Source organism: Palaemon carinicauda, chromosome 15, assembly GCF_036898095.1.
Source record: "Palaemon carinicauda isolate YSFRI2023 chromosome 15, ASM3689809v2, whole genome shotgun sequence".
Classification (NCBI taxonomy): Eukaryota; Metazoa; Arthropoda; class Malacostraca; order Decapoda; family Palaemonidae; genus Palaemon; species Palaemon carinicauda.
Window position 1 is genome coordinate 76,090,563 of NC_090739.1, and position 23,113 is coordinate 76,113,675.

Below are 23,113 nucleotides of genomic sequence, written 5' to 3' on the forward strand. Positions count from 1 at the left end.
AATTTTCAGTTTTTAAAACTCAATCTCTTAACCTAATCTAACCTAAACTAACGTAATAAAGTATTGATTGAGACAGGTTTTAGATTCATTACCGTGGTGATCAGGGTCAAAATTTTTCTTGAGAACGTCCAGTCAGACTGTACTATCTTGTCATGATAAGCTCAGACACCTAACATTCTCAAATAGTTTGATTTTTACAAAATTATGCATTTGAAATCTATAGCCTAACGTTGGGGTCTGTGAGGCCATTCAAAGGTGTAAGGTAGAAAGAAAATTCCGTTATTTGACTAACGTTTGTTAACAGAGAGAGAGAGAGAGAGAGAGAGAGAGAGAGAGAGAGAGAGAGAGAGAGAGAGAGAGAGAGAGAGAGAGAATTATATGGTTCATATTTTTTCATTTTGTTCTTACATGATTGAATTGGTTATTACGATTTACATTTAGTATCTTAAGACACATTACGTTTCAATAAAACATTTAAGTGAATTGTCGTGTTTTTATTCCCTTTATCCTTTATGATTCAGTTACATAACAAAGGATTTGCACCAATCATTATCACAAGCAAGTCATGAAGGCTCATGTCTGCAATATTTTTTCAGGCAATAGACTTAGTATTAAGATTAAATTCTTAACGAGTGCTTCAAAGTTGATACTATACATAATTAATAAAGAATTTTTATAATTTTAATTTTTCACTTTTAATTCATTTTTCAGTAAAAACACATCAAAGCCTTAAATAACAAAAAAATAATTCGAAAGATATAATGTCCCCTTAAATCAACCACTTCACGGGATCTAAGCTGTCCGTGTTGTCGCAATTGTCAGAGGTTGCTTTCTAGGTTGACATTTTATCCGAAAATAAAAGTTCACAGTACAGTCACATATGAACGTGACTGGAATACCCTTTTCTTAACATTTGACTTAATCATTAGATAATCCTCAAATTTCTGTCTACTGTATTGACAAAAAGTAGTAGGCCTAAATAAAAGAAAAAAAAAATTTGGATTAAGATATTTATTTCCTCTTTACTTCACGTTAATCTTATATTATGCCCAGTATTGTTTTGTATACCTTACACATGGACAGAGTATTCAGATTTAGATCAGTGGTTGCATGTAATGTCAATGCAAACTTCAAATTAAATAAAAAAAGATATATGGGTAGGAAACATCCCCACCCCTTTTTTGGATGAAGCGGGGTCAGTACATTTCTGTCAATCATTTAGATAATTTGAATTCTTGTCTTATCTCTACAAAAAAAAAAAAATAAAAAATGCCCAAAGTATGTGCTGTATTTGGTTGTTATAGCAGAGGGAAATAGGTTAAATATAATATCTCTGTTGCTTCCCAAAAATTGAAAAACTTCAAAAGAAATGGATACACCTCTTTAGCAGCAAATTTGAACTTACTTTTTAGAGAGGGATGTTTCTTTACCAGCATGATTCAGATCTGTAAAAGAAGTTAATCTCGTCACACCAACACATGAAGCCATTAAATGGCGGGTTGGTAAAATGGGGTGGGTATGGAATTATAAAATTTCGTAGGATTTTTTTTTATGACCTTTTCCTCTTTTAGAGACATAGCAATCCGTCTTTTACAAGATCAGGTAAAAGAAAAATCATGCACGAAGGCCAAGGAAACCAAATCTGTACGAAATTATACCATTTAACTACAAAGGAGAGGAAAATAGAGTTAAGTATTTCATTCCCATATAGGTGGCCCCCTCGCCCAGGATGCTGCCAGATGACGGCGGCTCTTGACTGCGAGTCGGTGCTTGCTCAGTCCTTACATATATACTGTAGTGTAGACCTTGGAGGATTCTACCTTCGATTGTCTTCTTGATATTATGGCTAGGATATAAGAGGATAGATAGGGTTCTATTGGAGCGGTTAGATTCTGTTTCTCTTACTGATCGCCATGACTTAAGATCTTTGGACTTTGCCTCTGAATCAGGCTGAGCAAATCTATTTTTGAGAAACACATTCGGTCGGTCTCTTCTTCAATTGCACAAAAAAACTGACTCATTGAAAAAGTCTTTTAAGATTTTTGGTGATCAGTCTAATTTGAAGAATTGTTTAAGTCTTTCATTCTCCCTTGTTTCGAATACTGTTCTTCTGTCTGATCTTCAAGTGCTGAATCTCATCTTATTTTGTTGAACTGGAACTTACAATCTATTAAATTTCTTATTCCTGATCTAGATATTAATCTCTGACATCGTCGTTCAATTAGTTTGTTATGTATGTTGCATAAAATTTATAATTGAGACCATCCTTTGTATTCACAACTGCCCAGACAGTACCTTCCTACACGTATTACTACACTTAAAATACGTAATTTTAATGGAAAATTCTCTGTAGAAATATACGGTTCTCAGCCGTATTTAAGTAAAATACAGACGACCGTAATTTTCACCATACTTTGTTAGTATCTTTTACTGGTTGGTGACCGTAATATCAACGTCAATATATCCGTTTTTAAACGGTAAATGCCTGGAAACATTTATTCCAAGATTTTTACCGTTTTTTTTTTCTTTTTTTTTTCTTTTTTTTTTCTTTACGGCAAATTTCTAACAGTGTAGGTGTGCAGTCATGCTTTCTCCATTATAAGGCTTAATACTACACAATATTTTAGAAGTTTTATTTCAGCTATTTTCAGATTGTTGAATGATCTTCCTAATCAAGAAGTTGATTCGATGGAACTTCAGAAGTTTAAATTTGTAGCGAAAGCTTTTATGTTTTCATGGTTTATGTATGACATGTCTACTTTAACGTTGTTAGTGATCATGAAATGTTTTAATTTAACTAGGCTATTTCTCCTTATTATAGCCTTTCTGCTTTTATTATTATTATTATTATTATTATTATTATTATTATTATTATTATTATTATTATTATTATTATTATTATTATTATTATTAGCTAAGTTACAATGCTAGATAGAAAAGCAGGATGCTAAAAAAGCCAAAGGGCTCCAACAGGGAAAAATAGCCCATTGACGAAAGGAAATAAGATAATACATAAACTACAATAGAAGTAATAGACAAGTAGGATAACATATTATAAGAACAGTAACAGCATTAAAATGTATCTTTCATAAATGAACTATAAAAAGACTTATGTCAGTCTCTTCAAAATAAAAACATTCGCTGCAACTTTGAACTTTTGAAGTTCCACCGATTTAACTACCTGATTAGCCAGATCTTTTCACAACCTGTTCACAGCTGGAATAAAACTTCTAGAATACTGTGTAATATTGCGCCTCACAATAAAGGTGCAAGTTCATTTAATGTGTAAAAAATTATCCTTTGAAAATACTGCAGGTTATGGCTGAATCATGATTGTCCTACTCTTCAATTTAAAAACTTTGATTTTCTCCCTATAGTCAATAGTTCTGTATTTGCAGGATAAAAATAAAATATCAAACATTTAGTGATAAATTCAGTGATTTTTGTACTGGGTAAAAGAACAGCGTTTGTGTCTGTGACAGTGCATAAGATAACAGGCTATGACAACAAAAAATGTATAATTATGATTTAGAGACATCATTCAGAATGTTAATGGTTTTCTCTTCTTGCACAACAATCCCTTCTCTTATACCTGATATAATTGTAATGATCAAATTATACATCGATCTATAAGTGAAGCATAGAGAGAGAGAGAGAGAGAGAGAGAGAGAGAGAGAGAGAGAGAGAGAGAGCCCGATTGCTAGTTAACATGGTGGTGTGGCTGTAACTCAAGAATCAACATGCCGTCTCGAAAGACAACAGTAGATAGGAGGACTTTTCACCCCGAGTGAATAGAAACTATTGTCCGCAATAGTAGATATGTACTGTATATGTAGGCTACATAGATTTTGTAATATATATATATATATATATATATATATATATATATATATATATATATATATATATATATATATATATACACACACATAAATATTCATACACACACACACACACACATATATATATATATATATATATATATATATATATATATGTGTGTGTATATATATATATATATATATATATATATATATATAATATATACATACATGCAGTATATATGTGTGTACATACAGTATATATATTGTATATATGTGTTTGCATATAAACACACACACACACACACACACACACACATATATATATATATATATATATATATATATATATATATATATATATATATATATATATATATATATATGTGTGTGTGTGTGTGTGTGTGTGTGTGTGTGTGTGTGCTTGTGTATGTATGTATGGTCTGATAAGTTGATGGGTGGATGTTTGAGTACTTATGATATTTCAACAAGATTAATATTGTTCTGTCTTTTCTATCATAGCTATCATTTACCAGATATTTGTAGATACCACCCAACAGTTTTCAGATTTTTCCACATTCAAAATGTCATTCAATTCTTTGTTCCAGTGACGTTTAAATCCGGTATAGCTGAAACTCGATATTAGGAAGCTAAAGAATCTCTCTCTCTCTCTCTCTCTCTCTCTCTCTCTCTCTCTCTCTCTCTCTCTCTCTCTCTCTCTCTCTCTCTCATGCCTGACTGCATGCCTTAACTATAGCCGGCATTATGAAGAGAATGAAATCATGAAAAACATCAAATCCTTACAACCATGTGCAACGAGAGAAGAGAAAGAATAAGGACACGAGTCCTAAGAATCGCCCTTTCTCGTTCCGTTCTCATAATGACAACTATGCTAAAGGAATCTGAGCCGGCCGACGCCCCAGACGTCATACGGAAGGATCAAAGTAATGGCATCGTTCTGCACGCAACGAGACGCTTGCGAATTGTTTTGCTCTTTGCTCTTCTTCTCTCGCGATTTTCCTTTGTTACTTTTTTCTTCTGTTGAGTTTTATTTTTGTGTTTGTTTTCATCTCTTGATTTGTTAAAGGACAAACAAGTAATTGAATGGCCCTTGAGATATTTTTAACATATATTTTTTATATAAATAATGCCGATTGTAGAAACCACAAATAAAATTATGCTACAAAACTTTGCATGATCTTCATGCACAAGTGAAGGTCTCGATTGTCGGAATGAATCACGCTTTCAACATAAGATTATTTGAGTACGAGAGAGAGAGAGAGAGAGAGAGAGAGAGAGAGAGAGAGAGAGAGAGAGAGAGAGAGAGAGAGAGAGAGAGAGAGTCTTATTACTAGAACTTTAATATCCTTTATTTCGTAAAAAAAATTCCAAGAAAGCTATTTATTGGTGCAGACTTCGGAAAATTTGTGGCATTATCTTACCTTTCTTCTTGGTGTATTTGCTACAATACTTTGAAACTGCAGTTTTGATACAGATAATGTAGATACTTTTTATTTTATGTTGCCGATAACATTCTTTAAATGCATCTCTGATGGTGTAAGCGGCTATCTACTACTCCATTATATATCTAAGAATCTACAAAAACAAGAAAAATTAACAGTCAGGATTAACTACGAAATAAATGGAATGTCCAGGAAATTACTAATACTATTACTATTTGGTGGGGGGGGGGGTGTGGAAATAGGCAAGGATGTCCTTCTCTGCCTAAATATAACAGTCCATCGTAGCCAATGAAGACATTCGATGGAATTTCTGAGGAAAGGAGAAAAAAGCTGTCACAAAGATAAACAAACGTTATAAACTCTACGGTTATGGATATACTTATTTCATTCGGTCGACCAACCTTTTTCTTAAATTTGAAGAATACTGAATTTTTAGCAGCAACAGATACTTGTACGTGCCTAAGAAAAGTAATGATCATGCCCATGATAAAGAATAATAACTGAAGTTTTAAGGCAAATTAGCCTTTTTAGTGGCCCATTAAATTATTAACGTGTGGATTTTGATTTGTCAGTTAGACAAATGGCAATATGGTTTTAGGAAAGTCGTTAGAAAAATATGTTTTTATTGTTAAGAAAATCTGCCAAGCTGCATGTGGCAGTTTATTACAGACTGTGTTACTTTATGGTTATCTCCTTGGTGTTAATTATCAATCCAGGTCTCACTAATTTTCTGAGCATTTGGAAAGAATGGATCTAATAAGATTTGAGAACAGCTAACAATGGGAACTTCAAATCCCACTAGTGTTTAGTGCCTAATCTTACGTAGAATGATATCAAATTGCAATAAGGACATGAAAATGTCTCGAGTTGCCAATATTGGTTAGATTTTCGACGAGAAAAAGGTTGTAAAGCAGGAATTTCCAGCCAATGGGAAACTCAAGGCTTCCAGAGGGAAAAAATAATCCTATAGGGAAGCATAAACCACTAGCGATTAGTAAAAAAATCTTAGATTATATAGACTGACTTTCTGTTAAGTACTATTCATAAATAAATATCAACATTAATGTTATGAATAACTTTAATTAAGGCAAGAAAAATCTATTATGTAGTTAAACAAATAAAGCTTGTGATTTGATAATTTTTTTTTCTTGCGACGGGATATCCGTAATCCTGCACTGATTCAAGTAGGAAATAATAAAACAAGAAATTGAGAGCCACGGTTATAAATAACTAATGATCTTAAAATAATGGTGGGATGGGGAGAAATGTATAAGGGAAATTATTTGAAATATCTCATATAGCCCACCTCACAGTTCACACTTTTTGCACTGCATGTAACTTTAATATATATATGTGTATATATATATATATATATATATATATATATATATATATATATATATATATATGTGTGTGTGTGTGTGTGTGTGTGTGTGTTTACATATATATATATATATATATATATATATATATATATATATATATATATATATATATATATACATATATATACATATATATATATATATATATATATATATATATATATATATATATATATGTATATATATATATGTGTGTGTGTGTGTGTGTATTTCGTTAAAACAGAGCCACACTAATAAGACGTGACACTCAGAACCTTATCGAAAACTTTTTTCACATAAAGCAAGAGTATATAGATTTTCATTATATTTTTTTATTTCAGTATAGCCAGTATATATATCCTCTGAATCTATCCTCTATAACAGTTTGCAGACCTTTTCAAAAATTTTCATTTGCTCTTTCTCTCCCTCCCCAGAAATAGATGACGACATCAGAATCGAGCCAACACCGGTGCTGATGCCTGGCCCTTCGTCCAGCCAAATAGTCGGCTTCATCAGATTCCCATTAGAGGGCAGCACTAGTAGAAGACAAAATGACCAAGAGATCCAAGAGGAAGTCGAAGGCAGTGGCTTTGGAAGGACGAAAAGGGACTATAGCTTGGAGGATTTCCTTGTCTGGATGGCCTCCGGTAAGAGGATAAGGCAGATCAAGGCATTATACATACTGTAGGTCGATACAGTGAACATAATAAAAAGAATATGAAAATAATCTTTACTTTATGAAATACAATATAATAAATGTATATGATTCGCTCACCAAGATAAAATAACACCATTTAAATTTAATGGGATGTTTAGGTTTATCTAGTATATTTACTGGTATTTAGTCGAAAACACACAATAATATGCTAAACGCAATAATGTGAATGCAAATTGTTCATGTAATTTAAAAATCTTATATAATTATGCCATCACAAATTCTCTCTTTGAATAATGAGATTTAATTACTAAATAACAGATACGAAGAATCCTTTATTTTCTAACAAGTTTGCAACGTAAAGTTTATTTCTATTCAGCTGTGGTTGATAAGATTAAAATAATTGATTAATTTAATTTAAAGCAATTACAGAATAGTTGGAATATTTCGTAAAATCTTTACTTAGACTTTAGCATTTAAAAACAGATTCGATTCAACACCAAAGTAATTCAAAAGAAAAATAACGCTTCATAAAAGTTATTAAACAATCAATTTCTATACTGTTTTGTTATCAGATGTTAGCAATCTCAGAATACTGATCTCTTTCTCTGCTTCATTAGGAGATGGATCCACCGAGGAATGGCAACACCGGCCAAGGGACACTTCATGGATGAGAAAAGAAGTGACCACAACTACCGTCTATCTCACTACTACCGTCTATACAACAGTACTGCCTGCTCCTTACACCCCTTCCACTTTCACGGCCTCAACTGTCAATCCATCTATCTTCATTCAGCCCTCTTCGGTCATACCAATTATCGCTCCACCCACGAAGTATCCAGACTATATTCCTGAATCGGCGAATACAGTTCATATCATAGATAAGGGGGGAGGCAAAAACCTAGACGATAGTGTGAGTTCAACATCGACCACCACAGGTTTCCCAAACAAAGGAGCTAACAACAGTTCAACTCCACCAGAGCGTCCGCAGAGTGATTATGCATCTTCGCACAACAGTGGCAATGCATTACCAGGATCTCCTACTACTAAGGACAAAACTACTGATAAACAAGGAAAAACTAGTTTTATTACAATTACGAAAACTGTTACTTCACCTCCAACGGGCGTTCATGTAAATAATCCAACTATTCTCACCACAACTTCCTCCTCAGATGAATCACAGTATGACATAACAGATCTGATTCATACTTCTTTGGAGTACCCAGGACCATCAGCAACAGTAACCACATCATCCGAAACTCCCACTCTAGTTCATGTATTTGAATCTATGCAAACTACAGTAAATCCAGCATCACAAAATTTACACGACTATTCTACGAAAATTGCTCAGCCAACAGCAAGTGATAGTTTTATTCATGTAACGCCAACTGCAGTGTATAGCTCAACTACAGACAATGATAATTATGCAGACAGAGAAACTCCAATATTAATAGTTCCTAGTTCAACATCACCATCATCTGATCAAGTAATCAATATCGAGTTAGATACTGTATCCTCTCCTATAGTAACTAGTTCCGATTTTGAAGGCTCAATGATAGATACAACTCAGGCAGCAGGTAGCACAACGGACACTGATTACGCCACATTTGTGACAGATACGGCCATTATTCCCTCTCCGACAGCTCAAGACATCAATTCCAGCGATAATATAGCTGTAGATACCCCAACTGAGGGAGTAATGTTTAATGCCGACGGAGATGAAATTCTCCATAGCAGCATAACCAGTATTTTCCCTTACCCAACTCCAGCTCTTTCAACAGACGAGGATATGGATTTTACTGTTACAGAAAGCTCTGTAACTCCATTAGTTGGAGTAACAGAGATTAGCTTACCTGCAAAGGATGAACTAGAACAAGACTCTAAAACAGATTCAAATAAAGAGAACGCAACTCTAGATCTACCAGATGTAAAAGTTACAACAGAATCAATATATGATATTTCAGTGGTTGAGTCAACTCTTTCTCCAGCAACAGACACTCGTGACTCCAATGAAACTACTTTGTTCCTTGAACAACCGACTACAAGTTTATCAGCAAATACTTTTATATCTATTTTTGAAGAAGAAGAAACCACTATAAGTAAAACGGAAGATGATAATCAAACGATACCAAGTTCTTTATATAATGAGACCGACACAAGTGGTACAAGTTCTGATAAAGTAAGCGATGCATCTTTATATGGTAATGAATATGATTTTTCTACCGAAACTGACCTCTATAGTACTACGAAAACTCCTGTTTATACAGTCCTTGTGCCAAATATGTCCACAGACTCTCCCTTAGATGAAAGTGAATTTTCGGATATGCCAATATTCCTAACTTCAACTACAGGTGTGGATGTTGTAGATCCTGCACCTGTTGATACTGAGGGTGACGATGAAGCTGAGTCAGACAAAACAACTACTGCATCTTCCGGTGATGATTATAGTACTGCATTGCAAACGGATTTCACAATAGAATTGGATGGCCAAATGTCTGAAGAATCTGTTTCGTCTCCATTTACTACAGGAATAACATTACAATTCAGTTCAGTTATAAGTGATACTGCCACAGAAAGTAGTTTCGACTTTAATACTTCTATGATAGGAAACCCTGATTTAACTACCGATAGCTATAACTTCACTGGTGTAGAAAACATAGACATTGATCTTGGAGCTTCCAATGGATCCTCAATAGATCCTCAGCTAGAGAGTGATATAACAAGCAGCACAATTTCTAGTGAGTTTGATATAGGCGAAGAGTTCAACATAACCAGTCCTTTAAATGAAACTGAATATATTGAGAATGAATATAACATCACTGTTCATATATCTCCAACTGCAACAACCAAATCTCCCATTTCTTCTGGAGTAGAAGCCTCATTATCAGTTGTATTATTATCTGGACAGAGTGACCAAGTCACTAAGCCTTTTGATGTCATTACACCAAGCGCATTACCAAGTTTACCATATCCTGGTGATAACACCTATATAAATATGTCTGGTTTCGAAGGTGAATATTCTGTGCCAAGCACTATCAATGTCCCAACTTCTTTGGGGACTGTAAACCAAACTCCAGTGTCTCTAACTACTGTGCAATATGGAATAGCAAGTACTAAAACGCACGACAGTTCTTCAGTTTACCCAACACTGCAGCCTTCCACTGGGTTTTCAGAGGAAGCTGATGCTAGTTCTATAACTTCTACTGAAGTCTTACCGGGAGATAAATCAACTAGTTTTCAGTCTTCCAGTCCAACTCTATTCCCGAGTGGGGAAAATACTTCAACAGATTCCCCTGAGTATTCAACACAAGAAATGAAGGATTCAAAATCCACCACAAATCAAGAGATTCTCTTTACTTCCGACTTTGCATCCGCCATTTCTGATCACATTACACCATCAAGTACACCAATATTTCCTACTACACAGATATCTCAGATTACTACTTTATCACAGAATATTTCCTTGACAACAACCAGTTCATCTGAGGAAAATACTCGGGAGAGTTCATATCCAGTTACATCAGAAGTTTCTATTTCTTCTGTTACCACTTCTTTGGAGGACTCTATAACTACTCAAGGAGGTATAATAACACCTGGAGTAGATAGTACTGTACTGCCAAAGATGACAACTACTTTAACAACGGGAGCCCAGCCCAGCCCTCCCAGTCCTAGCAATAATGCCACAGTCCCTCTTGATCAAAGGTATTGGGTTAGAACTGTGCTTGAAGGTCCTCCAAAAGAAGTTAACCCTATTACGTCATGGTCCCACATACAAAATAAGTTAACAGAAGCCTATCAGTTGGCATTTAAGCGCAGTGCTGAGGCTCTGAAATACAGAAGAACTAAAAACCAAAATGATGGTGTCAGTCCAGGAAGTCATAAAACAACCACAGCGGTAACCTCCAAACCGACAATCAGTCCAACAACTGTGAACCCTTATGAAAATTACACAACAATCATTGGCAGACGAAAAAGGGAAGTTGATAATATTCGAAAATCAACGATACCATGGCAGAGGCCTCTCTCTCATAATGTAATTGTTCCCAATCTTTCCACGTATAAAATGTCAACAGGACTGCATAAAGTTAATAAAATAGTTTCACTTAAGGACAAAGAGTTTAAAAAAGTGGACTTTACCAACGACGCAATCAAGTTTATTACGGGTCTTCCAAGCTTCTTACAAGGTCCTAGAATAAAGAACTCTCCCTCTGAGGATAAGGGGGAGAGTAATTCAAAATCTTTAGACCAATCGACTATCAAAAATCCATTTCTCTCATCTCGAACTCTCAAAACAACTCTTTCTTACTCGCCGAGTGTTCCTGTAACTTTCATCGGTTACCCGACACCGAGTACTTACTTAACTTGGCGGAGAATGAAACGCGCTGTACCTGTTGACATAGGCGTTAGACTTCATAATGTTACTTACGATAACGTTACGGATGTTACGGAGCTTGTTTACACAGTCTTCGATGGAGAATGGCCGATTTTAGCTTCTGAAGCCGTGGGAAATATGTCAACCGTAGACGATATGGAGATGGCAGTGTTGCTTGACCAAGTTGTGCTTATAAAAGCTGAAGGTAAGCTGTTTATTTATGTGGCGTTTTGTCATTGTGTGCCAAGAGCCTCATTGGATGATATACTTTTCAACTCAATCCAAATAAATTTGATTACACGCCATTCTTGTTTTTACTCATTTGAAATATAGTTCGCTTCCAATGAATATTTTTGAATGACTATTACCAATAAATTCTAATCCTGACATGATAAAATAAATATTACCAACAGCAAGTTCATGAAATACTCTAATAATATAATTTTAGATTTCAAGGCGAAGTCTCACAACTATCTCAGTAAACTGCAACAAATTTTTCCAATTTTGTTCTCTTTCTTATGTCGTTCCTTCTGTCTGCCATATTCCATATGATTCGTGTCATTACGAAATTCACACATTTATTCCATATTTCAGAATATCTGTCATCGTCGCCTGTACCTGAAGAACAAAGCGAGATGTACATCATTATAGGAGGTGTCGTTGGTGGCGTGATGCTTCTCGTCTTTCTGTCTTGGTGCGCCATGTTCTTGTATAAACGGAAGACCAGAGAAGAAGAGATATTAGAACCAGACTCTCAGGTATTTTAAAAACGGGTTTGTCGATGTATTTCATCTTTTAAAAAAAAAAAAAACTCCCTTAAAAACAGTCATAACAAGGTAACTTTAGTTATTATTGCTAGACTTAATAATTCTGTTACAGTTCAATAGCTTGAGGGTACTCTCGAGCACACTATTCTATTTTATTTCTCTTCATATTATTTTCTAGTTTTTTTATAGTTTATTTATGAATGTTGTTACTGTCCTTAAAGTATTTTATTTTAATTGTTCATTACTTCTCTTGTAGTTTATTTATTTCCCTATTTCTTTTCTTTTCCTCACTGAGCTATTTTTCCTTGTTGGAGCCTTTGTGCGTATAGCATTCTCCTTTTCCAACTAGGGTTGTAGCTTAGCTAATTATAATAACAACAATACTACTACTACTACTACTACTACTACTACTACTACTAATGATAATAATAATAATGATAATAATAATGATAATAATAATAATAATAATAATAATAATAATAATTATAATAATAATAATAATAATAATAATAATAATAATGATAATAACTGCTCTATTTTATTATCATCAAAGTTGCAAGATTCTTTTCTTCTCTTCTCGCTTTTCAATTGACAGGTCGCACTTTCTAATTCATGGATCACTAATCTATTGAACCATCTAGTGAGGATTACTGTTTGAATATAAGAAAATAATAAACCAACCTAAAAAAAAAGTGTTAAAAAATTTAGTAATACATGATAGTATAAATTGCTCTCTCTCTCTCTCTCTCTCTCTCTCTCTCTCTCTCTCTCTCTCTCTCTCTCTCTCTCTGACATTTCTTTTTTCCTTTAGTAATGGAATTATTTTCTTTCTACAGGAAGTGACGCCCAGGAGTCAACTGAGTACAAATGCCTACTTGGGTCATATTAATCTTGGTTACTCTGGCGGCAAAGATGGAAAGGTAAACTATTCCCTTATTATTGTTTACATCACAGTTATTTTTAATTTTAATATAATGTTCGTTTCGAGTGTCGTGTTCCATAATGATTAATGAATACTTCGGTCTGGTCAGAAAAAAAACTCTGTCTTTAAAACCACCAGATTCAGTTATTTTTAATTTTGATATAATGTTCGTTTCGAGCATTGCGGCTTTGAACCCGTTATGTCTGTTGCAAAAATAACATAAAAAGATCTCAAATCTGTCATTCCAAAAATCCATTCCCTTTGATAACAGAATTTGATATGCAATGTCTTTCATAAGATGAAATGTTAAAGGAGATTTTTTTTTATTGATTTTTTAAATTCTAAAGCACAACAAGTCTATCACTGAAATCATAGGAAAATGCAAATTGAATGAGATAAGGAAATTTACTTATATATAGTTGTTTGTAAGTCTGTCAGTATAGAGAGGTAAATAAAAAGACTGATAGTAACTCAAAAAAAAAAAGAAAAAAAAAATAGATGAACTGGGTAATTATGAAACCTATAAATAGAGGTTCATATCTATTGCACAACTTTGGAGTCTCAACCCAAAAGAAAACTCTCTGACTCATAAGTGGTAAAAGTGATTATTAACAAAGTATTGCAGGTACTGTATACGTTTAAGTGAGACAATTATTTGGTGATTCCTATTCTATACAAAATAATTAAAACAACAGAACAAACAAATGGAAAGGAAGATCTCTAGTATTACACTAACCTATTGGAATCTCAAATGAGGCATTTTTTTTTTTTACCCGTGTGCTAAATTTGTGAGAAAAGACGTTGGTGTTTAAAGTAATATCGGTACTTGAAATCAGGATTGAATATTATATGCCCAGTCTACTACGTAGGAGACCTTTTTATCTATCCGTATATCATACCATAGTTAAAAAAGTAATCATTAATGGAACATGAAAGTGTAATATGTGTAATTCAAGCCAGAACTGCTCCTAATATGTGTAATTAAGCGAGTACTACTCTTAACATGTATACTTGAGCGAATACTTCTCCTAATATATGTACCTAAGCGAGTACTACTCCTACAATATGTACTTAAGCGAGTACTACTAATATGTGTACTTAAGCAAGTCCTACTCCTAACATGTGTACTTTAGTGAGTACTACTAATATGTGTACTTAAGCAAGTCCTATTCCTAATATGTGTACTTGGGTGAGTACTGTTAATATGTGTACTTAAGCAAGTCCTACTCCTAATATGTGTAACTTAAACAACTACTACTCCCAATTGTTCGTACAATAAAACGAATTGACATATTTCGTAAAAGTTTATAACCTAATATGAAATCAAACTTATTTTTGCAGTCGGAAGCTGAGCCGCTTCCCTCGACATCTCAGCCCAAAGATCATGATATGGGTCAGGCTTCACCTTCCGGATCCCATGACCATCTCATTCGACCGAGGCAAGGTGTGTATATACAGTACATTGTTTTTGGGATTACAATCCCTTTTATTCTATACTAGTGTATGCATCCCGTTAAAAATGATGGCTAAATATGTAGATAAATATGCACATACATGCACACATACTGTACACAGATTCAACCCTTCCCATTCCCTCCCCCTTGTCTAACTACAACACCTCTTACCCGTAGTTATACGGCTGGCCGACAAGATATATATATATATATATATATATATACATATATATATATATATATATATATGTATATATATATATATATACATATACATACATATACATACATATATATATATATATATATATATATATATATATATATATATATATATATATATATATATACTGTATATATATATAAAGAGCCAAACCATTGCTCTTTACTATATAGAGGAGATTAGTTAACTAGGAATGGATGTTCATTTACAATATCAATATTTACATTTTTAGCAAAGATTGCTGTATAGCTTCTTTTCAGCTCGGGAAAGATATTACTCTGGATATATCTAAATGGATTTATTCCATTAAAATAGAAGCGAAATTTACTGGATTCTGAGCATTCTGTCATCAAATTTTATTTGTTAAGAATGGTGGTTCAGAGGTTTTATTCAAATAGTTTCTAGTGATATAAACCTGTTATTTAGGTACCATTTATCAAAATTGCGTTTTTCAGATAAGAAAATCTGTCCTAAGAATTACTTTCAAATTTAGACAAATTTTGCTGTTTGGCAACATAGATCTCTCTCTCTCTCTCTCTCTCTCTCTCTCTCTCTCTCTCTCTCTCTCTCTCTCTCTCATTGCGCCTTCGGTAGTGCATCCTGCTTGCAAGGCTAAGGTACTTCGTTGAGGTTTCGGACCGGACGGAGGGAAACAGATTGGTACGTACCTAAAGAATTAGAAGGTCTGTTTACCTAAACATCACATTAGCCAACCGTTGCTGGTCACTAGATTGGAGAGGTGTAGAGAAGAGACAAACTGACGTGAGTGTCTGTCTCATTCATAATACTTGTATCCCATCAAAACGGGAGGGCCTCGACGAGGTCATCATCCCACCGGAGGTAAAACCATTAAAGAATATGAACCACAAGTGTGTGTGTATGTGTAATAAGATCCGCCTAAGATATTCTTATGTAAAAAATGCTACTCCGCATTAAAATCTAATCCATCTTTCTCAGCTCCAACTCTTGGCTCAACTGGAAATCTCGACCAGACGTTTTACAAAAGAAAAGATCGAGGGGACAGAGGAGACAAGAGCAGCATCAACACGTCAAGAGAGGGTTCCGTGAGGGACGAGGAAGACTATGAAACCACGGAAGAAGAAGACGATAATGAGGTGGGGAAACACAGCGTATGTTTTTCATTATTTCAGCAACAAAACCAAAATTTTAGCGCATGGTGGAATAAATTAATAAATTCACTCATCCACTTATCAGTTTAATCATTCGTATTTTTTTTCATTTGTTTATGTGATTCCTAGAAAATAAATTATAATGAAGTAAGAATCTTTCCACCTCATTGTTTAGTTGACAAATGTTTCTGTAGCTTATCTCTCGTGTATTTAATATTATTTTTTACCCACTCACTAGACCTCAGAATTGAATAATAATTCAATCCTAATTTCGTTATTATTGTATATAACAAAATTGATTGCGAATCAACTTTTAAATAAATTAGGTGTACAGCGTAGAAAGTTTTAAATACCGGAAGTTATTCCCAACAAATACATCTGTGATAACGTTGGTGTATGAATAGATACCTGTACATTTCTTAATTCCCTTGTTCTCTTTCCTTTTCACATGCAACAGGCAACCACTCTGCGACGCCCAAAGAGCAGTGTCCCTTGGAAGAAGAGCGGCCGTATAATCATGGACGAACCCGTGTACAGTTCCCCTAAGCCAATAAGCTCTCAAGACTTGACGGGTCCTTCAATCAATTCTCGGTACGAAACGACTCAATCTGAAATGAGTTCGAGTGATCCCACGCAACAGTTGATGGCCAACATCCTCCACGGGGCTCAAATCTTTACCAGCAAGGATCAGGGGTCATTATTCTTGCCCCCGCCTCTCCTGCCTCCTCCCAGAGGCTTTGGGAAACCGCAAGCCTCCCCTTTCATCCCTGGGACGTCCCTGCCTCGCTTCCTTCCGCCGCCCAGACCGATCAAGGATCTAGCAACTGTTGTCGACGGTAGAACGCGTAGGATACCATCACAGATTGATGCTTATGCCTACGACCCTGAGGCACCTCCGATTCCTCCGAGGAACTACACCCGAGAAGAGGCAGGGCTTCCACCCCTTAGAGACGCTTCTGGTTCATCACGCCCACCTATGAAAGATGCCGAAGTGGAGGCTCGAATTGAGAGCGAAATTGTTCCTTCTTCTTCTAATGAGGTAGGGTGAACAAGATCATTAAGGTTTTTTAATACTTGTATTTCCAGGTTATTTACGTTTAGCTGAAAAGCAAAAGTAAGCGGTGCTCTATTAAATAATTTTATACGATTTTTGTTAAGCAGAATGTATTTTTCCCGGTTTTCGAAGAGATTTTTAAAGAATCTATTGCTTGAGATGAAAGATGATATAAGGCAACAGAGAAAACGAAATTAGTGAAAAATAACAAATTATATTGGTTGGCTATGATATATTTCAAATATTTTATTTTGCTTTCCTATTTTACATTAGAATTTTTTATTTATTATGTTTTACAGATATGAAATAAGAATTTGAAATTCTGTAACTTCGAATGGAAGAGAACCTGTGTAGGATTTTCTTCCCAACTAGTGTTAACCATTTCAATAGCAAAAGACAAGTTATTTACTTAAACGTTCTTGCCATTTTGGTTTCTTATACTCATACTTTGCCTGGTAGTGTTTACATGCCTACGTAATAGTTATCCAGTTAATGAGATACTCTTTTTACATATAAGATAATATTATTTTAAGCTTATTATTCTTGTTCCAAATACGACAAAATTGTTTCTTATTGACATTTATAATCTCAGTGATAAGTTCACTAGATAATTAGATATTAATTTTTTTATTGTTATTGGATTTTACCTCATACTTCGTTTTTTTATTTGCTTCAAAATAATCATATTCATATCTATCCACTAAAATGTTTGTTATTTCGTTGCATCTATGTATTTTGATGGCAATTTTTATAACCGATCTGTTCCGCCGAGATATTAATCCCTATTTTTTATTTCCTTCTCAGGACCGAATGAGGCGCCCTTCTGAATCCTCATCTCACCTTTCGGAGTCTGGAGCGTCAGAAGTTAGCATGCCTAACGTAGGGCGTCTCCGCCGTCGCTTCCATGACCTTTTAGATGATGCCTTCTCATTACTGAATGGTCAGAGGCCTGGAGATAAGGTCACTCCATTAACCTCGCCAACAACGGCCCGCAAATTCCGATCTAAATCAGCTGCTGTGCAGCAAAGGTTTGTTATTGGCCTTTGGTTATGCAGCTGCTTTCATTTATGCTTCTTTTGCTTACAGAGGACTTATTAATAATTTATTTATCTCTTTTACCTTTCTTCTTTGTGTAGGAGGATTTTAGTAACGTTTCTGTATCTTGTCGTTAAAGGAATAGAAGATAACTCAAAACTGTAAATTTTAAATGGATTTTCCTGTGAGGCATTTGTATTAAACTCTAAGGATATTTTACTCAATATTTCATCTGCTATATTTTTTTTCCTTGAAGGGACTTGTTGTAATGTCAGTTATGAATGAAAGAAACTGAGATGTCTACACACATTGCTTATAGTATTTTCTTACATATGCCTTTCTGTTGAAGATTTCTAAAATGATATAGGAGTTGGAATGTTAGGAGAGGACGTGATTCCTGCAGGAGTAGATAAAATGTTTTCCCTTCAACTCACAAAATTCATAGAAATTCGGAAACCAGCTAAAGCGGATAGTTCACTTGCACTCAACTCTTACATTGGGTACTCAGGTGATTTATTATCAGTGAATGGAATCAAAATAGTAGACAGGCTATTTTGTTTGCCACGCCAATGGACAAAGATAGTAAAAATTTAATTAGATCTGATTCTTATTGTCTACGGATTATATACGTCAATAAATCAACAAATTTCCCATGATTTTTTTATGATCTTTGACCCAGATTTCACGAATTTAAACAGAGCATTACATCAAGTTAGCATTTTAATTTCAATCTATCGTTCTCTCATACATTTTTCATGGATCCATTCAGTTTGTGACTGATTGCGTTTGGCGATATTCAGGGGCATTTTTCCTTCCATCGTTTCAATTGCAGTATTCTAAAATATTACATCTTAATCCAAAGCAGAAACAGTTTTTTTTATCATATCTAGTTCAATCACCACCGAGGTCGAGGACACAAGTCATAAAAAAAATATATTTTTCAAATTCTACTTGCGCGGTGAGGCTCAATCCACTTTTAATGTCGACCATTTGTCTTCGTTTCAACAATTTCTTGAGAATAAAGAAAAAAAAATTATCCTTTTCTATCTCACACTTCTCTCACACCATCACCAGCTATCAATTGTATAGTATTAAATTTACTCAATTGCCTCTCAAATGATGTCTCTCTTCTTATGTCCAATAGAACCCGACCCTCCGGCGTGTTCGAGGAGGACCAAGATGACGGGGCGTTCGGTCGTCCTTGGTCTGCTGCAGCCATTCAGTCACCCCCTGGCTGGAAGGAAGCTCAAGTTGTAAGTGCCAAGGAGGGTCCATTTTTTGTTTCATTGTCGTCTTCCCTTGAAAGTTTTGTTATGGACATATATCTATTTACTTATTTATTCGTAATTTGTTGGTACAATTAGATATTTATTTTTTTCGAGATATATCAAATTAGTAGTTTGTAAGAGCTATGTCTGTAAATATATTCTTTTTTACTTTTACACTAAGTATAAATAATTTCTAAGGTAATTCGTACTACTGATACAATTTATACACACACACACACACACACACACACACACACACACACACACATATATATATATATATATATATATATATATATATATATATATATATATATATATATATATATACATATATTTTTGGCGTCCAAAAATCAAAGACAGCATCCCCCTGGACAAACTGAGCTCCAGTCATTTTTCAGGATAAAAAAAAACCTGCATTTTCGTTTTTCCATTTATTATTTGGTGTCACACGTGTTTCGAATCACTGTTTTATGTGATTCTTCATCAGGACTACATTTGATGAGCGATGAAAATACATTTTAATATAAAGGCTACGGTATTGTGAATTTTAAGATACAAAGATATTTGGATACTCCAAAATTAATCAATAAATATCGAAAATTAAAACTTAAAGAAACAACAAACAATTCTATCATAACGAAGTTGGAGAGTTGAGGTGTGTAAACTGCCTTGGAAGTAGCCACTCTTTGTGATTGGGTAGAACTTACCTTAAAAAATTTATTAGGGTACATCTCAGCAATAAGGTTACACAAAGATTGAAAAGGTGATGCTTTCTCGTTTTCATCACTGACTCTGAGGTTCCTCTTCCTCCATTTTCTGTCCTGCAGGAGAAATTGGTAAACATCAGCTGATGAAACTGGTGCTGATATGCGCCTACTTTAGTGAATATTAGGATCAAGAAAATCCACTTGGTCTTCTACCTCATAATCAAGTTTAGTCTTACGGAGCGACTAAGATTGTGGTATTGCAAGGGTTTAGAAGGAACTGAAGTAGGCCTATATAAGGATTTAGAGGCTCTGTGTGAGGTTTTCGAATCCGCAGTGCTAAATGTAACGCTATCAATATTAGAATGATATGAAGGGTTAGGTTAAGTATGGCAACAGGTTGGGAAGGAACAGAATTACTAAGACTAAAGGAAGATTTACTGGACTTCCGAAGTTTAACAATAGGCGCAAGTGATGTAAAGAACTTGCAAAGCCCATCACTATGAAAAGATGGCTGAACTTGTGTATTGTCTAAAGGTGGAGGTTTTCCTGCTATAATCAACTAGCACATTATTCCCTGACTTCTCCTCTGAACTAATACCAAGTCTCCTTTTACGCTGAAACTGTTAACTTGATCAGAAACCATTGAAACATACATTTCCATGAGTGGTACTTGGAGTAAACCACAATCTTCACAAAACATAATTTTCCCCCGGTACATTCCAGCATTGATTACTAACTAAACCAAGGGAAGACATCTTAAAACGCTGTAAGTAAACAATCTGAGAGCATGTAGTCGTTCAATAGAGATAACTGAAGAACAGGCAAGTCCTAATGGGGCACCCTGGGTTTCTTACCACATACAGATAGGACGAGCTCTATTTTTTAAGGGTACGTACTGTATTTGTGTAAGCGTAAGAAAATAGGATAATGTAAATTTCTAAAATTTTACAGATAAGTGTTAATTAAACCAAGCCTTTGGCGAAAGATCAATATGAACATCCGGGGGACTCATAGAAAGTACAGTAGTTCAAAACATATGCCGACATTGGATAACAAATTGAAAAACATAAAAACAGTTTTCGTCTTTTTGTGAAACCTAATTAGAGTTTAGCTTGTCTGGAGAGATGTTGACTTTGAATTTAGATGCCACTAATACATTTTCTGTTAATTGTATCGTAAATAAACATGCTCAAAAAGCATATGTATACTGCATATATATATATATATATATGTGTGTGTGTGTGTGTGTGCGTGTGTGTGTGCGAGTGTATATATATATATATATATATATATATATATATATATATATATATATATATATATATATACTATATCTATATATGTGTGTGTGTGTGTGTGTGTTTGTGTGTGTATGTGCGTGTGTGTAAGTAGATATACATGTGTAAATAAGTATATTAAAGTTGATAATATGGAAAATATATGTGATATCTGTACTTCATAAAAAGACAATTTCGTTCCTCCTATTCAGGCTGTGGGTGTTATCCCTCTGGACCAAAGCAGATCCCCAAAATCTGCCTGGGGAGATGCAGGTCGGCCGGGGACCAGCTTCGGTAGGCCAAGTAGCGTCCCATCAGGAGGGACTCGCCCAAGTAGCGTCGTTGCCGGGGTAGGGCGCCCTAGCAGTGGTCCTTCAGGTACGTATCGTCCAGGTAGTGGACGAAGTGGCCGAAGTATCACCCCCGTCAATATGCCGCCGTCGAGTCCTGACGAAGCTGAAGGAAGAAGACTCTCAGCCACTATATCTAGTAAGTCGTTTATGGAGTCCTTTAAGAGACTGCCCTTTTTAGTCTCTTTCCAAAAAAAAGTGATGTCTCCCATTTCAAAATTCTCTTTCCAGAATAAAATTATCTCCCAATTCTAAATTCTCTTTTCAGAATAAAGTTGTCTCCCAATTAAAAATTCTCTTTCTAGGATAAATTTGTCTCCCAATTCTAAATTATCTTTCCAGATTAAAGTTATGTTTCCCAATTCTAAAATCTCTCTCCAAAATGAAATGTCTTCTAATTAAAAATTCTCTTTCCAAAATGAAATGTCTCCCAATTCAAAATTCTCTATCCAGAATAAGATTGTCTCCCAGTTCAAAATTATCTTACCAGAATAAAATTGTTTCCCAATTCAAAATTCTCTATCCAGAATAAAATTGTCTCCCAGTTCAAAATTATCTTTCCAGAATTAAATTGTCTCCCAATTCTAAATTCTCTTTCCATGATAAAGTGATGTCGACTAGTTCTAAAATCTCTCTCCAAAATAAAATCATGTCTCCCAATTCTAAACTATCTTTCCAGAATAAAGTGATACCTCCCAATTCTAAAATAATTCTGCAAATATTTTCCTTAATAACAGCAGGTCCATATAAGGGGAGCAACGCCAATGGCAGGATGATTTTCCGATCGATTTTCAAATATACCGTTGCCTTGAGAGGATACATAATTCACAAAGAACTACTGTATATGGGAAAGAGAGTTTGGTATTGTCTATTGAATTGATTCGATATAGTTTTCAATAACTTTCCTTGTGTTATTAAGTCATCAAAAGAATTCAATGTCAAAGTTTGAAAAAATGGAAGTTTTTTTTATTGAAAATTATCACTATGGAAAGAGACATCTCTCTATTCTGGAAAGAAACTTTGAAATTTGGGGACATCACTTTATTCTGGAAAGATACTTTAGAATTAAGAGACATCACTTTATTCTAAAAAGAGACTTTAAAACTGAAAGACATTATTTAAGAAAGGTACTTTAGAATTAGGAGACATCACTTTATTTTAGAAAGATAATTTAGAATTAAGAGACATCACTTTATTCTAGAAAGAGACTTTAAAACTGAGAGACATCACTTTATTTTAGAAAGATAC

At 34.5% G+C, this 23,113-nt stretch overlaps 1 protein-coding gene across 1 annotated transcript in view; it reads left to right on the top strand.

The window, feature by feature from the left end:
- Positions 1–23,113, top strand: part of LOC137654674 (mucin-2-like) — a 145,005-nt gene that overhangs the window by 117,507 nt on the left and 4,385 nt on the right. The window contains exons 2-11 of the mRNA XM_068388537.1: positions 7,083–7,295; positions 7,924–11,880; positions 12,270–12,433; positions 13,279–13,362; positions 14,706–14,808; positions 15,999–16,156; positions 16,629–17,210; positions 18,030–18,253; positions 19,405–19,513; positions 21,728–22,004. Of these exons, the coding sequence (XP_068244638.1) occupies positions 7,083–7,295; positions 7,924–11,880; positions 12,270–12,433; positions 13,279–13,362; positions 14,706–14,808; positions 15,999–16,156; positions 16,629–17,210; positions 18,030–18,253; positions 19,405–19,513; positions 21,728–22,004 (5,871 nt within the window). The remainder of the gene's footprint in view (positions 1–7,082; positions 7,296–7,923; positions 11,881–12,269; positions 12,434–13,278; positions 13,363–14,705; positions 14,809–15,998; positions 16,157–16,628; positions 17,211–18,029; positions 18,254–19,404; positions 19,514–21,727; positions 22,005–23,113) is intronic.